General features: G+C 46.0%; 1 protein-coding gene across 1 annotated transcript in view; it reads right to left on the reverse strand.

The window, feature by feature from the left end:
- Positions 1–1,599: 1,599 nt before the first annotated feature.
- Positions 1,600–17,983, reverse strand: part of OGFOD3 (2-oxoglutarate and iron dependent oxygenase domain containing 3) — a 133,241-nt gene continuing 116,857 nt past the window's right edge. Inside the window, exon 9 of the mRNA XM_077458559.1 lies at positions 1,600–2,046. Coding sequence (XP_077314685.1) covers positions 1,910–2,046 — 137 coding nt within the window. The 3' untranslated portion in view covers positions 1,600–1,909. The remainder of the gene's footprint in view (positions 2,047–17,983) is intronic.

The raw sequence follows: 17,983 nt of genomic DNA on the forward strand, positions 1-17,983 counted from the left end.
ACGAAGGTTCTTTTGGATTATTGGGCGGATATTGAACATCTTTAGAATGATCCAGGTCTTCTCATCCAACCTGACCTCACGAAGGTTCTTTTGGCTTATTGGGCAGATATTCAACATCTTTAGAATGATCCAGGTCTTCTCATCCAACCTGACCTCTCGAAGGTTCTTTTGGCTTATTGGGCAGATATTCAACATCTTTAGAATGATCCAGGTCTTCTCATCCAACCTGACCTCACGAAAGTTCTTTTGGATTATTGGGCGGATATTGAACATCTTTAGAATGATCCAGGTCTTCTCATCCAACCTGACCTCACGAAGGTTCTTTTGGATTATTGGGCAGATATTGAACATCTTTAGAATGATCCAGGTCTTCTCATCCAACCTGACCTCTCGAAGGTTCTTTTGGCTTATTGGGCGGATATTGAACATCTTTAGAATGATCCAGGTCTTCTTATCCAACCTGACCTCACGAAGGTTCTTTTGGCTTATTGGGCAGATATTGAATATCTTTAGAATGATCCAGGTCTTCTCATCCAACCTGACCTCTCGAAGGTTCTTTTGGATTATTGGGCAGATATTGAACATCTTTAGAATGATCCAGGTCTTCTCATCCAACCTGACCTCTCGAAGGTTCTTTTGGCTTATTGGGCGGATATTGAACATCTTTAGAATGATCCAGGTCTTCTCATCCAACCTGACCTCACAAAGGTTCTTTTGGCTTATTGGGCACAAATTGAACTTCTTTAGAATAATCCAGGTCTTCTCATCCAACCTGACCTCACAAAGTTTATTTTGGATTATTGGGCAGATATTGAACATCTTTAGAATGATCCAGGTCTTCTCATCCAACCTGACCTCACGAAGATTCTTTTGGATTATTGGGCAGATATTGAACATCTTTAGAATGATCCAGGTCTTCTCATCCAAACTGACCTCACGAAGGTTCTTTTGGATTATTGGGCAGATATTGAACATCTTCAGAAAAATCCAGGTCTTCTCATCCAACCTGACCTCACAAAGGTTCTTTTGGCTTATTGGGCAGATATTGAACATCTTTAGAATGATCCAGGTCTTCTCATCCAACCTGACCTCACGAAGGTTCTTTTGGCTCATTGGGCACAAATTGCCCTAGACACACTCCAAAATCCTGTGGAAAGTCTTCCTAGAAAAGTGGAGGCTGTTGTAGCCCGAATGGGGGCAACTACATATTGACGGCCATGGTTTTGAAATGGGATGTCCAACAAGCCCATATAGGTGTGATGGGCAGGTATTCACAATGGTATTCTGGGAATATAAGCAGGCAATCTTTTAGGTTAAAATATACCCTCATCAGATGACATCAGTATGGGAAAATAATTATATAGATGAAGATCATATTAGATTACTCCATATGTTCAACCACAGCCATTAGCACGAGTACAGAATTTCAGGGTCAGGTACTATGTTCCATGACAGGAAGGACCTGGCTTGAAACATGCTTATAGCTGTAGTTCCATAATTGAAGTAATCCTCTGAACTGCTAGAAAACTCCTGGAGGAATGTGGATGTGTCATATTCTAGCTGTTTTGGAAGGACAACAGTTTCTTGAGGCCAAGAAGGTAATATTTAAAAAAAATATATTTTTAGGATCTTCCCTGATGTTTGATGTTGTTTTAAACTTATCTGCCCTTAACTACCCCAAGTAAGTTCTATGACCTTGCATAGTTGCCCAAACCTTTACAAGTTTGCATAGCTGCCCAACCCTTTACATGTTTGCATAGCTGCCCAACCCTTTACATGTTTGCATAGCTGCCCAATTATATGTTTTTGAATTATGTCCAATAGAAATCCATTGAGTTCTTCCAGATTATAAGGCAGTATAGGGAGGAGTCCTTCAAGTTGGCCGACAACCCCACTTGAAGACCAAACGCTACGTCCAGGAGGGGTCCGCGATGCCATGCTCTGGGTTGCAGGTGAAGGAGATGGTTATGGCATATCGAGTACCCCAACTCACTTTTTCTACGCGGTGCAGGTTTTCTGATCCAGACGTGAAGAAAGACAGGCGGCCTGGAAGAAACATTGGATGATATTAGTATTATGGGAACAATCAAAGACCAAATATTATTTCTTATGTCTCGTCTCACCCACAGCAGACCTAATTCAAAGAAGAATCCCACGTATGCCAAGCGACTGCTAAGGGCTAAAGCCCCGTACACACGATCGGAAATTCCTCCAGCAAAAGTCTGATGTGAGCTCTTGGTCGGAAATTCCAACCGTGTGTACGCTCCATCGGACTTTCGCTGGCGCAATTCCCGCCAGCAAAAGATTGAGAGAAGGTTCTCTATTTTTCCGACAGAAAAAGTTCAGATCGGAATTTCCGATCGTCTGTAGCAATTGCGACGCACAAAACTCCTACGCATGCTCGGAAACAATTCGACGCATGCTCGGAAGCATTGAACTTCATTTTCTCGGCTCGTCGTAGTGTTGTATGTCACCGCGTTCTTGGCGGTCGAAAGTTCAGAGAGTGTGACTGTGTGTATGCAAACCAAGCTTAAGCGGAATTCCGTCTGAAAAAATATCCAAGATGTTTCTGACGGAAATTCCGCTCGTGTGAACGGGGCACTAAAGGTCAGCCATCAAATATTAACTGCAAAGACAAGCTACAATATATACAATATATATATATATATACACACACACATAGTGGGTATAGAAAGAATCACCCCTTTAATATAATCACATTTTGTTGTTTTGCAACCTAAAATGAAGACAGACACAGTTTTTGTTTTGGCCAACTGTATTTACCCAGTTTAACTTATAACATCCAAGTGAAAGCTATAACCCCAACACGTCAGAAAAAAATAAAATAAAATCTAAAACAGAATCATTGACTTGGAAAAAGGATCACCCCCCCTTCTAAAAATGACTTGTAAACTCAATCAGGTGTAGCTAATCGGCACACACATCCATTTGACTTTTAACTGTGATCGGCTGCGGTTATTTGGATTGGCTCAAATGAAAATAACTTTCCTGGAGCATTTCAGTCCTCGTGGTGCAACTGAAGCAAACAATCAACTATTGGTGGCATGGCACCGTCACCGGGATCTCCAGGATAAAGTTGTGGACAGGTACAAGTCAGAAGATGGATAGAAAAAAAAAAAAAAAAAAAACTCAAAGGCTTTACCAATGCCTGGAAGCACAGTGAAGTCTATTATTAAGAAGGTATTTGGTACAACACAGACCCTCCCTGGATCAGTCAAACCGATATTCCCATCGCACACGTTCCTGGTATCTGTGGCTCATGAAGTAGCCGGTGCTGCAGCGATTACCAGTTGGGTCCTGGAAACATCAAACAAGCGTACAGATTCGCCGGCACACCACGGATCGACAATTTTTTTCGTCCAAAAGGTTTAATGAAGAGAATCACATCACAAAAGAAAGTGCAACGTTTCGGAGCCGCGTAGGAGCCCTTCGTCATGGCATGTGAACGCGCCCCTTCCCCGCCGAGCATTGCACGCACACATGAAAACGCCTTGGAAAACGGTCGATCTGTAGAGCGAGAGCAATAATTCCAGCCCTAGACCTCTTGTAACTCAAAACATGCAAACTGTATAGTTTTTTAAACATCGCCTATGGAGATTTTTAAGGGTAAAAGTTTGTCGCCATTCCACGAGCGGGGGGCGCAATTTTGAAGCGCGACATGTTGGGTATTCATTTACTCGGCGTAACATTATCTTTCACAATATAAAAAAAAAAATTGGGCTAATTTTACTGTTGTCTTATTTTTTAATTCAAAAAACTGTATTTTTTTCCAAGAAAGTGCGCTTGTAAGACTGTTGCGCAAATACGGTGTGACAGAAAATATTGCAACGACCGCCATTTTATTCTCTAAAGTGTTAGAAAAAATAAAATTATAATGTTGGGGGGGGGGGGGGGTTAATTTTCTAGCAAAAAAACAAAACAAAATTGTTTTTAAAAGTTGTAAACAACAAATCTCCAGAAGAGGCTCGTCCTTAAGTGGTTAAATATATATATATATATATATATATATATACACACATATATATAGATATATATCTATATACCTTTAGCTATATATCTATATATCTATATATCTATATATAGATATATATACACACATACACTCTTATTTTGACAACATATATTTTATACCTCCTATGCACCCAAAGAGCTCTCATGATCTCATTTTCCACCTCCTCCATTGTTCACAGAGCTCAATGGCTCAAGGCTGAGCACGAGAAGCCAATGAGGAGAGAGCAGAGAGATGAGCTCATCAGTCTACTGCTTCTCCTTTAATTGTCCAGTCACAGGCTTGGGAAGGGACAAATCCTATGTGTTTTACTGACCTGCAGCAGAGAAGAATCAGGTTCCTTGTCCATCCAGCCAGAGTAGTGTAATTTTCAGGACTGGATGGACAGAAATACAAATCCTTTGGCAGGTAAAACAGGCCCCGTATATTTTATTATGCCATTTTTTGAGTTCTACCAGCTACCTGGAGTTGAGTTGTTAGCAGGCATGTACTGGCCACCGGGACTACCGGGAGTTTCCCGGTGGGCCGATGGCTCAGTGGGCCACTCTGATGTAAGGGGGCTGGTGATGGGACACTCTGATGTAAGGGGGCTGCTGATGGGACACTCTAATGTAAGGGGGCTGGTGATGGGACACTCTGATGTAAGGGGGCTGCTGATGGGACACTCTGATGTAAGGGGGCTGGTGATGGGACACTCTGATGTAAGGGGGCTGGTGATGGGACACTCTGATGTAAGGGGGCTAGTGATGGGACACTCTGATGTAAGGGGGCTGGTAATGGGACACTCTGATGTAAGGGGGCTGATGATGGGACACTCTGATGTAAGGGGGCTGGTGATGGGACACTCTGATGTAAGGGGGCTGGTAATGGGACACTCTGATGTAAGGGGGCTGGTGATGGGACACTCTGATGTAAGGGGGCTGGTGATGGGACACTCTGATGTAAGGGGGTTGGTGATGGGACACTCTGATGTAAGGGGGCTGGTAATGGGACACTCTGATGTAAGGGGGCTGGTGATGGGACACTCTGATGTAAGGGGGCTGGTGATGGGACACTCTGATGTAAGGGGGCTAGTGATGGGACACTCTGATGTAAGGGGGCTGGTAATGGGACACTCTGATGTAAGGGGGCTAGTGATGGGACACTCTGATGTAAGGGGGCTGGTAATGGGACACTCTGATGTAAGGGGGCTGATGATGGGACACTCTGATGTAAGGGGGCTGGTGATGGGACACTCTGATGTAAGGGGGCTGGTGATGGGACACTCTGATGTAAGGGGGTTGGTGATGGGACACTCTGATGTAAGGAGGCTGGTGATGGGACACTCTGATGTAAGGGGGCTGGTGATGGGACACTCTGATGTAAGGGGGTTGGTGATGGGACACTCTGATGTAAGGGGGCTGGTGATGGGACACTCTGATATAAGGGGGCTGGTGATGGGACACTCTGATGTAAGGGGGCTGGTGATGGGACACTCTGATGTAAGGGGGCTGGTGATGGGACACTCTGATGTAAGGGGGCTGGTGATGGGACACTCTGATGTAAGGGGGTTGGTGATGGGACACTCTGATGTAAGGGGGCTGGTGATGGGACACTCTGATGTAAGGGGGCTGGTGATGGGACACTCTGATGTAAGGGGGCTGCTGATGGGACACTCTGATGTAAGGGGGCTGGTAATGGGACACTCTGATGTAAGGGGGCTAGTGATGGGACACTCTGATGTAAGGGGGCTAGTGATGGGACACTCTGATGTAAGGGGGCTAGTGATGGGACACTCTGATGTAAGGGGGCTAGTGATGGGACACTCTGATGTAAGGGGGCTGGTAATGGGACACTCTGATGTAAGGGGGCTAGTGATGGGACACTCTGATGTAAGGGGGCTGGTAATGGGACACTCTGATGTAAGGGGGCTGATGATGGGACACTCTGATGTAAGGGGGCTGGTGATGGGACACTCTGATGTAAGGGGGCTGGTGATGGGACACTCTGATGTAAGGGGGTTGGTGATGGGACACTCTGATGTAAGGGGGCTGGTGATGGGACACTCTGATGTAAGGGGGCTGGTGATGGGACACTCTGATGTAAGGGGGTTGGTGATGGGACACTCTGATGTAAGGGGCTGGTAATGGGACACTCAAAATGTAAGTGGGCCGGTCTGGATGAAGTCCAGGGCCAAATTTCTGTCCCAGTCCAGCCCTGGTTGTTAGCGGGATTCAGTGGCTTACTCTTGTACTGGTGTTACTTCCCATTCACTCTGATCTAACGTGTCCGTGGCACCCTCCCCCCCCCCCTCCCCCTCCAGAGAACAAGCGAAAGCCTTCAGAGACTGCAACACGACGCAAGATGAAAATAATGAATCCAATTTGCGGGTACTTCGGTAAATTCTTGCCACGCAGCTGAAAAGGCTCTGAGGACCTCTGGAATTAACCCCTGAGAGACTGGAGGCAACCAGCTGAGCCTCCCCCCCCCCCCTGGGGCTTTGGAGATTTTCTCTTCCGCTAATAAACCATGGGGGGGGGGATTATTCGCAGGGCGCCGTACAGAGGAGAACAGCAAAGAAAATAATTACACTGCGGAGTCTGTTCAGGAACAATTTGATAATTACTAATTATACAAAAATTCGATGGTTCTCTGAACGTTGCGGTCTCGCAGGCTTTCATGGGGTATACAATGGGATGTAAACAATTACGCATTTAGAGTCACTATAATAATAATAATAATATACACAATCCAGCATTCCTATCTGTTCTCCTTCATATGTCTCCTACCCCCCCCCCCCCCGAGCAATCACAGCCAGACATAATGGGAATCTCCGGTCTGATCATCTTTTAATACTTAGGTGTTGCCGCCTCTGGGGCCTTTCACAAAGGAGTGTCTATGTAATGACCGATCATTGCACACAGGTGACATCATTTCACTAATTATGTGACTTCTGAAGGTAATTGGTGACACCAGAGCTTTTTATGGGTGGGGGGGGGGGGTGAATACATACGCACATGCCAATTATCAGTTTTTTTTTATTTCTGAAAAATAGTTTTCTGTTTATATTCTTCTCATTTTAAACACGCAGTTCCTACATTTACACTCGATATTTATTCCATGAAATCTGTTCTTCAGAATAATAAGAAAATAATTGTACATCAGAGATTGCGGGGGGGGGAGCTTTCACCTTCTCGGTCATGCTGGAGCGATTTCTCTGCGTTATGCGCCCCGCCGGCTCTTTGAATGGCCCTCCGTCGATCACTTATACCCGGAACGTTCAGCTGCTGCTCGGGAAAACTGCGCAGCTTCTTTGCGCGCCACAGGAGGGGAGATTCAAAACAAAAAGGAATTCTGCTGCCGTACGGCATCGCGGAGGGGGGGGCGGCCTTTCATTCATTTTGTGACGTGCCACCTGAATAACGCTCCCTTCCTTTCCAACCCGTCATCCAGATCCTCGACACATCCGCTAAACGGATTAGGCAAAACAAAAGACTCAATAATAAGCGAGCAATGCGAAAACCATTCATCTTCATTATTTATGCTTTTGTTGGGATGACAAAATAATTTCCTCGATATTTTGTTTAAACAAAGCTTGATGCCAACTCCTCGCCTCTGCTGGGTGTAGAAGACCGAGTAGTTGTTGTTGTAGGCCATCCGGTTTATAAATGAAATTGGGTGTCATGTATTAAAGGCGCACATCTCACATGTACACACAGACCAGGGCCAAACAGAAGCCAACCAACCTACCAGCAGGCCCGGACTGGCCATAGGGCACAGCGGGCATTTGGGCTGCCTGGATAGGAGCGGTGGCATATAAAGGAACCAATCCGTCCATTTATCTCCTGCAGCCGCTAAATGCCTGCTTCTCCTCCTCTCCCTCCTGCTGGCATTCAGCGGCTGCAAAAGAGAAATGGACGGATCAGTTCCTCTATATGTCGCCCCCCCCCCCCAATCCACCTCCTGCTGCCCCAAGATCCTATGTACTCCCCTGGTGGCCGCTTTGTTTTCCTCCCCTCCTCCCCTGCAGCGCTGTGTCCCCCCCAAATGACTTTGTCCATTCATAAATGAGGTCTAGTAAACTGTTTACTATGCTTCGGTTTATGAATGAACAGGAAGCCTCTGTACACTGTCGGGTTTCCCCACCCCCCCCCCAACCTCAGCTGCTGCGAGACAGAATTCAGAGAGTCGTGGTTAATGATTCTTACTCTGAATGGTCTAAGGTTATCAGTGGTGTACCCCAAAGAAGGTTCAGTGTTATCAGTGGTGTACCCCAAAGTTCAGTGTTATCAGTGGTGTACCCCAAGGTTCAGTGTTATCAGTGGTGTACCCCAAAGAAGGTTCAGCGTTATCAGTGGTGTACCCCAAAGTTCAGTGTTATCAGTGGTGTACCCCAAGGTTCAGTGTTATCAGTGGTGTACCCCAAGGTTCAGTGTTATCAGTGGTGTACCCCAATGTTCAGTGTTATCAGTGGTGTACCCCAAGGTTCAGTGTTATCAGTGGTGTACCCCAAGGTTCAGCGTTATCAGTGGTGTACCCCAAGGTTCAGTGTTATCAGTGGTGTACCCCAAGGAAGGTTCAGTGTTATCAGTGGTGTACCCCAAGGTTCAGTGTTATCAGTGGTGTACCCCAATGTTCAGTGTTATCAGTGGTGTACCTCAAGGTTCAGTGTTATCAGTGGTGTACCCCAAGGTTCAGTGTTATTAGTGGTGTACCCCAAGCTTCAGTGTTATCAGTGGTGTACCCCAAGCTTCAGTGTTATCAGTGGTGTACCCCAAGGTTCAGTGTTATCAGTGGTGTACCTCAAGGTTCAGTGTTATTAGTGGTGTACCCCAAGGTTCAGTGTTATTAGTGGTGTACCTCAAGGTTCAGTGTTATTAGTGGTGTACCCCAAGGTTCAGTGTTATTAGTGGTGTACCCCAAGGTTCAGTGTTATTAGTGGTGTACCCCAAGGTTCAGTGTTATTAGTGGTGTACCCCAAGGTTCAGTGTTATCAGTGGTGTACCTCAAGGTTCAGTGTTATTAGTGGTGTACGCCAAGGTTCAGTGTTATTAGTGGTGTACGCCAAGGTTCAGTGTTATCAGTGGTGTACCCCAAGGTTCAGTGTTATCAGTGGTGTACCTCAAGGTTCAGCGTTATCAGTGGTGTACCTCAAGGTTCAGTGTTATTAGTGGTGTACCTCAAGGTTCAGTGTTATTAGTGGTGTACCTCAAGGTTCAGTGTTATTAGTGGTGTACCTCAAGGTTCAGTGTTATCAGTGGTGTACCCCAAGGTTCAGTGTTATTAGTGGTGTACCCCAAGGTTCAGTGTTATTAGTGGTGTACCTCAAGGTTCAGTGTTATCAGTGGTGTACCCCAAGGTTCAGTGTTATTAGTGGTGTACCCCAAGGTTCAGTGTTATTAGTGGTGTACCTCAAGGTTCAGTGTTATTAGTGGTGTACCCCAAGGTTCAGTGTTATTAGTTGTGTACCCCAAGGTTCAGTGTTATCAGTGGTGTACCCCAAGGAAGGTTCTGTGTTATCAGTGGTGTACCCCAAGGTTCAGCGTTATTAGAGGTGTACCTCAAGGTTCCTCTGTAATGAATAGGGTCAGTGATTTGTACTGATCACGGACTTCATAACTGAGGCATAGTAAACTGTGTTTTCTATGCTGCAGTTCCTTTTTAATCTCCTTTCTCTATCTGAAAGGTGAAACATCAGATGTCTGTTTAGACCCCAGATATGTCGCAAAAGCCGGGGGTGCTAAAAAAAAAAAAAAATACAATTTATTAAATAGTGAAAAAAAAAATGGTTAAAAAAATAAAAAATAAAAAACAAAACAAAAAATGAGAAGGAACTACCCGGATCCCAAAGGTTGCACTTGCCGCCAAGCTCTGGCATTCCCTCGCCGGGCTCCAAGTGAAGGGACAGTCCTGACTGGGAGTCCAACAAGAGACCCCGGAGCAGCAAGGCAAGTCACCGTGCGGTCTACACGGTATAGGCTGCATTCCGTCACTCGCACACAGCAGTCCTTCCATAACACACACAGGTTTTTTTTTTTTTTTTTTTTAACTTAACCTTTATTTTTCAATACATAGGAGACAAACAGTCCCCTGTGTGATGATTTTTAGGTGACAGGTTCTCTTTATTGAGATATCCGGGGTATAAAAGACCCCCCAATGTCTCCCCTGTACTCCACTGAATGTTTTGCAATGCAGATCGCTTGGCAAAACATCCGAGCCAAGGACCCCGAGAGCTTGACCCGGAAGTGACATCAGAGACAACGCTTTCAGGGTCACAAGAAGAAGGGGAGGAGAGCGGGCGTGTGTCCGCTCCTCTCCTTACCCTCTACCCACGGAGAGCCTGGGCCCGCCAATGGGCAGGCTGAGCCTGTAAAGCATGGCGGAGCGCTGCGGCGGGTGGGTGCGCTGGTAACAGGGGGAGGGGCGGTATGTGAGCGATCGAGCAGCAATGCAAAAAAAACATCTCTGGCTGTGAAAGGGTTAAATCCGAAACAAATCAGCTTCTAGGCCTTTGATCGCTTTACAGGAGCCGTAGAAGAGAATTGTAATTGTATTACATCAGGAGTGTGGTGTCATTACAAGCGAGCTGCCGCAGTTCTGTCGAGCCTCTCCCAGCAACAAAACATCAGCACTATAGAGATTTATTGCCGGCCGACGGCACCCAGCAATAGATGACTATTAGAAGCGATACTAAGAATAAATATAAAAAAAACAAAAAAAAAAAAAACAAATACAAAAGTATTACTTCCCCGGGTTGTAACAATGGAAAGATTTGTCCGACATCCACATTCATCGCAAGCATGTAAGGGGGACGCAACGTTATTAAAATATTTATAAATCGCAAAACTGTGAAAAAGTCGCCGTCGTGCTGATTTTGCTCTCTCTTCATCCCAACTTGTTCTTGTTTAATGTTGCTGCAACAATTTACGGAAAGCAATTTTTATTCCCGCGTGTGTGCGCCGCAGAGCGCCGCGGAAAGGAGAACGAAAGGCACAGCTTTGCTTTGAACTTTACCATTCTGCTACATTTCATAAATATTAGAGAAGTGCAATTCGTTTTTTTTTTTTTTTTTAGGAATTTCGACAAATTTGTTAATTTGAACATTCGTACATTTGAATTTTCGAAAGTTCGTAAATAAGAATATTCGTGAATTTCAAAACTCAGAGATTCGGAAAATTCTAAATTCTGAAAACCAGAAAATGTGAAAATCTTTAATAACAACTAATAAGAACTATTGCTAAGTATTAAATTATAGTAGAGCTGCACAATTAATCGTCAAGAATCGTTATCGCGATCTGGACTAAAGTGTTTCGCAATTCTTTCTATACAAAGAATTCTCTCGGCTCCTCTGAAGCCATCAAAAGAAAGAGAAAAACTGGGCAGTCTGCCAAGAATCACACGGTTCACACAGGGGGCAACACGACTTGCCGTGCCGCGACCTGCCGCGACCTTAGCGGCGACTTGCTAATGACTTCTGTATAGAAGTCAATGGAAGTCGCCCGAGGTCGCCAAAAGTAGTACAGGAACCTTTTTTCTAAGTCGGAGCGACTCGAGTCGCTCCTCTTAGAACGGTTCCGTAGTACAGAACGGGGGCGACTTGTCAGGTCGCGGCACGGCAAGTCGTGTCGCCCCCTGTGTGAACCGAGCCTTAGAGCCGGTTCACACAGGGGCGACTCAGATTCGACTTCAAGTCGCCCCAAGTCACCTCAGGTCGCACAATATGTAGAAATCAATGGAAGTGAATGGAGCCGTCTTAGGCTCGGTTCAAACAGTGGGCGGCACGACTTGCAGCGCCACGACCTGCACACGATCAGCGGCGACTTGCAAAACGACTTCTGTATAGAAGTCAATGCAAGTCGCCTGAAGTCGCCCCAAAGTAGTACAGGAACCTTTTTTCTAAGTCGGAGCGACTTGAGTCGCTCCTATTAGTACGGTTCCATAGTACAGAACGGAGCGCGACTTGTCAGGCAGCGAAGTCGCCTGGACAAGTCGCCCCTGTGTGAACCGAGCCTTAATGCACACTACTGAAGTCGCTCTGACTTCAGAAAAGGTTCCTGTACTACTTCAATCCAACTTGTAGGCGACCGGTACCCATTGATTTCAATGGAGGTCGCCTCCAAGTCAGATCTCTGTCTATACGGAGGCGACTCTCAGAGAATTATCAGCTCTCAAAAGGAGTTCCCCCCTGAGAGCTCATTCTCTGATTGGCCATGGCAAGTCGCCTGGCCTGGGGCGACTTAAAGTAGTGTTCCAAGTCACGTCCAAGTCACGTCCAAGTCGCGTCCAAGTCGCGTCCAAAAGTCGTGTTGCCCCTGTGTGAACCGAGCGTTGAAGTATAAACATTGTAACAATTTGTCAATGGAATAGACTTTGTGTGTGAGTGAGGAAAGTTTAACCACTTAGAGTGGAGGGACACAATATAATAAAAAATGTCATTAATATTCTTAAAAAAATTGTAAAATAAATACAGAAAAACCCCAAAAAACACACGATTGGATTTTCCGACAACAAAACAGTGGAAAACCGTCGGAAAAGCCGATCGTGTGTATGGGCCATAAGAGTTCCCTTCACTGGAACTAAGGGGCCAAGCCCAACCCCTGACAAACAGCCCCCCCACTCCATAATCCCCCCCCCTCCACCAAACGATTTGGACCAGTGCACAAAAAAAGGTCTATAAAAGACATAAATCAACGAGTTTAGGATGGAGGAACATGACCGAGTCCTGACCTCAACCTGATAAAACACCTTTGGGATGAATTACAGCGGAGACTGCGAGCCAGGCCTTCTCCTCCAACATCAGTGCCTGACCTCACAAATGCTCTTCTGGAAGAACGGTCAAACATTCCCATAGACACCCTCCTAAACCTTGTGGACGGCCTTCCCAGAAGAGTTGAAGCTGTTATATCTGCAAAGGGCCAACTCAATATTGAACCCTCCGGACTAAGACTGGGGGGGCCATTACAGGTCATGTGTGTGTAAAGGCAGGCGTCCCAATACTTTTGGTAATATTGTGTATTCCTCCTACTGATGCCAATGATGGGGCACTATTCCTCCCACTGACACCAATGATGGGACACTATTCCTCCCACTGACACCAATGATAGGGCACTATTCCTCCCACTGATACCAATGATGGGGCATTATTCCTCCCACTGATACCAATGATAGGGCATTATTCCTCCCACTGACACCAAAGATGGGGCACTATTCCTCCCACTGACACCAATGATGGGACACTATTCCTCCCACTGACACCAATGATAGGGCACTATTCCTCCCACTGACACCAATGATGGGGCACTATTCCTCCCACTGACACCAATGATGGGGAAATATTCCTTCTACTGACACCAATGATGGGGCACTATTCCTCCCACTGACACCAATGATGGGGCACTATTCCTCCCACTGACACCAATGATGGGGCACTATTCCTCCCACTGACACCAATGATGGGGCACTATTCCTCCCACTGACACCAATGATGGGGAAATATTCCTCCCACTGACACCAATGATGGGGCACTATTCCTCCCACTGACACCAAAGATGGGGCACTATTCCTCCCACTGACACCAATGATGGGGCACTATTCCTCCCACTGACACCAATGATGGGGCACTATTCCCCCACTGATACCAATGATGGGGCACTATTCCTCCCACTGACACCAATGATGGGGCACTATTCCTCCCACTGATACCAATGATGGGGAACTATTCCACCCACTGACACCAATGATGGGGCACTATTCCTCCCACTGATACCAATGATGGGGAACTATTCCACCCACTGACACCAATGATGGGACACTATTCCTCCCCAACTGACACCAATGATGGGACACTATTCCACCCACTGATACCAATGATGGGGAACTATTCCTCCCACTGACATTAAAGATAAGGGCATTTTGCTACCCACTAATACCAATGATGAGCCACTACTGACAACAGGGGGGCTAATGTATGTATTTTTTTTACTTTCACTGACCACCAAGCCTGAGGGCATTATCTACTCTGAGTGAGTGACTTGTATAGCGCTACCTATGCGAACTGAATCGCCTCAGGGCACTTTCTTGCCACCAGAGTCCATCTGCTGCTTTTTTTTTTTGCGTGGTCCTTTACCCCGTAAGGTCCTGACACGCTTACGAACACATACAACATTGACCTACACATATTAAGGCCAATTTTTTTTTAGACAAGGTCTAATTAACCTCCCTGCATGTCTTTGGAGTGTGGGAGGAAACCGGAGTGCCCGGAGGAAACCCACGCAGGCACAGGGAGAACATGCAAACTCCAGGCAGATGGTGTCGTGGTCGGGATTTGAACCAGCGACCCTATTGCTGCTAGGTGAAAGTGCTAACCACTACACTACTGTGCCGCCCACTACACCACTGTGCCGCCCCACTACACCACTGTGCTCAATGGTCACAGTCCGGTCCTCCTAAAGTCTGAAAGGCAGTAAACTTGCCCTTTGTTTATAAAGTTTGGAGACCCCTGGGGGTGGGACTATAAAGCCTAAAATATGCGCAGTAGAGACATCCCTGAAAACCCCCCCCCCCCCCCGTCTCTGGACCCAGCGGCGGTTAGATATAAACTTCAGGCAATCAGCTAAATATGCGAATAAAACACATAAATGGGAGCCGATTTATTGTGTATTATTGGATTTGATGGTAGAACGCGCTCCGTGAATGAGCGTGAATGGGTTACAGCTGCACCTGTACCTCTATAGCACACGCGGGTGTTGAGTGTTGTGACTTGCAAAAATAGAACAAGAATAAGCTCCATGTACGCATTTATCTGGTGGGAGAGAATTATGACAATAAACGATTGTGCATCTGAATTAATTGAGTGTGTGAAATGCCACGCAACTGCGCTGTCTTCAAGATGGCATTAACAAAGCAAATCCAGCTGGAAGTATTGCTGCTCATAACATGATCTATAATGAGGGTTCAAACAGCGCATTCAACTGCTGCATCTGTTCTACGAGAAAACGTACGAAATGCCAAAAGGTCAACTGGACCCAAAACTGACGCTGCTGGGAAAACCAACATACTGGCTTCCTATACAGTGCCTTGCGAAAGTATTCGGCCCCCTTGAACTTTTCAACCTTTTGCCACATTTCAGGCTTCAAACTTAAAGATATAAAATTTGTATTTTCTGTGAAGAATCACCAACAAGTGGGACACAATTGTGAAGTGGAATGAAATCTATTGGATATTTTAAACTTTTTTAGCAAATAAAAAACTGAAAAGTGGGGCGTGCAAAATGATTCGGCCCCTTTACTTTCAGTGCAGCAAACTCCCTCCAGAAGTTCAGTGAGGATCTCTGAATGATCCAATGTTGTCCTAAATGACTGATGGTGATAAATAGAATCCACCTGTGTGTAATCAAGCCTCTGTATAAATGCACCTGCTCTGTGATAGTCTCAGGGTTCTGTTGAAAGCACAGAGAGCATCATGAAGACCAAGGAACACACCAGGCAGGTCCGTAATACTGTTGTGGAGAAGTTTAAAGCCGGATTTGGATACAAAAAGATTTCCCAAGCTTTAAACATCCCAAGGAGCACTGTGCAAGCCATCATTTTGAAATGGAAGGAGTATCAGACCACTGCAAATCTACCAAGACCTGGCCGTCCCTCTAAACTTTCAGCTCAGACAAGGAGAAGACTGATCAGAGATGCAGCCAAGAGGCCCATGATCACTCTGGATGAACTGCAGAGAAGTACAGCTGAGGTGGGAGAGTCTGTCCATAGGACAACAATCAGTCGTACACTGCATAAATCTGCCCTTTATGGAAGAGTGGCAAGAAGAAAGCCATTTCTCAAAGATATCCATAAAAAGTCTCATCTAAAGTTTGCCACAAGCCACCTGGGAGACACCAAACATGTGGAAGAAGGTGCTCTGGTCAGATGAAACCAAAATCCAACTTTTTGCCCACAATGCAAAACGATATGTTTGGCGTAAAAGCAACAGAGCTCATCACCCTCAACACACCATCCCCACTGTCACACATGGTGGTGGCAGCATCATGGTTTGGGCCTGCTTTTCTTCAGCAGGGACAGGGAAGATGGTTAAAATTGAGGGGAAGATGGATGCAGCCAAATACAGGACCATTCTGGATGAAAACCTGTTGGAGTCTGCAAAAGACCTGAAACTGGGACGGAGATTTATCTTCCAACAAGACAATGATCCCAAACATACAGTAAAATCTACAAAGGAATGGTTCACAAATAAACGTATCCAGGTGTTAGAATGGCCAAGTCAAAGTCCAGACCTGAATCCAATCGAGAATCTGTGGAAAGAGCTGAAAACTGCTGTTCACAAACGCTCTCCATCCAACCTCACTGAGCTCCAGCTGTTTTGCAAGGAAGAATGGGCAAGAATTTCAGTCTCTCGATGTGCAAAACTGATAGAGACACCCCAAGCGACTTGCAGCTGTAATCGCAGCAAAAGGTGGCTCTACAAAGTATTAACGCAAGGGGGCCGAATCATTTTGCACGCCCCACTTTTCATTTTTTTATTAGTTAAAAAAAGTTTCAAAAATCCAATAGATTTCGTTCCACTTCACAATTGTGTCCCACTTGTTGGTGATTCTTCACAAAAAATAAAATTTTTATATCTTTATGTTTGAAGCCTGAAATGTGGCAAAAGGTTGAAAAGTTCAAGGGGGCCGAATACTTTCGCAAGGCACTGTATCTCTCTCAGAGACTCCCCCCGACACCAGAATTTCCAGGTTTTGTCTGGCCGCGCCAACCATTTTGAAGCCAAACCATCAGAATTCTCCAAAATAAAACCAGCTACTGGTCAGCTGTGACAGGGTGAGGACATCGCACCTTGCAGGGGGTGGAGAAACAGAAAGGGTGGCACCACGGGTGATTCTAGGGGGCAGAAGATGCTAAAAGCTTCATCCAACCAACCGGTACCAACTCAACATAGAAATATAGCATTAGGTTGTATAGAGGGTGGTTGTGTTTATTCATTTTTTCTTTTTTTTTTTTGTACTTTTGTTTGAGTTTATATTTCATTTGCTGCATTTGGATTATTTCTGTACAGTCGTTTTGCATTCTTTGTTACTTTTTTTCACTCGAAACATAAAGTACTCCAAGTACTCACCACCCCTACTCTCTCCCAAGCCCATCCTTACACCATTCCATGCCCCTTCTGAAAAGGGACCTGTGATAGGTGGTGTCCAATGTGGATCTTGTGTGCTGAGGATTCAGGTGAAAACTTAGCCCTTGTACACACGATCGGAGATTCCGTCGGAATGTGTCCTATCGGATCGTGTTGTGCATTTTTACCACTAGCCACCGACTTAAGGGGTGTTTTTCCCCATTGATCCCCCAATGAATTCGTCTTAGCAGGGGCTCCCCAAGACCCAAAAATAATTTCAAGAATTCCTCTTATGCCGCGTACACACATAGCAGACTATCCGGCGGACTTTCCGAACGAGCTACTTGCCCACACACAGCACTTTTCCCTCGGACTAATACGGCGTACTAAGTCCGCTGGACTATCCGCCATACTTTTGAAATGAACGGACTCGCCCACACACGCGGTGGAAAGTCCGCTCAATTTGAGCGCGTCTCCAGGTAGCCAGGGCCAGCGCCCCCTCCTGTTGAGGGCACGCGGCCTGGCACGGCTCGGGGGGGGGGGGGGGGGGCTCGCTCGTCCCCACCCCCTTTCCTGGCCGGCCGGGTAGCGTGCTCGGACAAGGGTCTGATATAGACCTAGGGGGGACCCCCACACCGATTTTTCGTCTGACGGAATGATTCCGGCAGACTATTCGAACGTGTGTGGGCTGCAGCGGACTTTTGATTTGCAAAAGTCTGACAGACTTTAGAAATGGAACATGTTTCAAATTTTTACGACAGAACTCTGCCGGGACCCGGTTCCTACTGAGAAATCCGCTCGTGTGTGTGCTAGTCTGACGGACTAAAACCGACGCTAGGGCAGCTATTGGCTACTGGCTAT

This window comes from Lithobates pipiens, unplaced genomic scaffold, assembly GCF_037356315.1.
Source record: "Lithobates pipiens isolate NorthernLeopardFrog02 unplaced genomic scaffold, aLitPip1_a1.2 Scaffold_28, whole genome shotgun sequence".
NCBI classification, from domain to species: domain Eukaryota; kingdom Metazoa; phylum Chordata; class Amphibia; order Anura; family Ranidae; genus Lithobates; species Lithobates pipiens.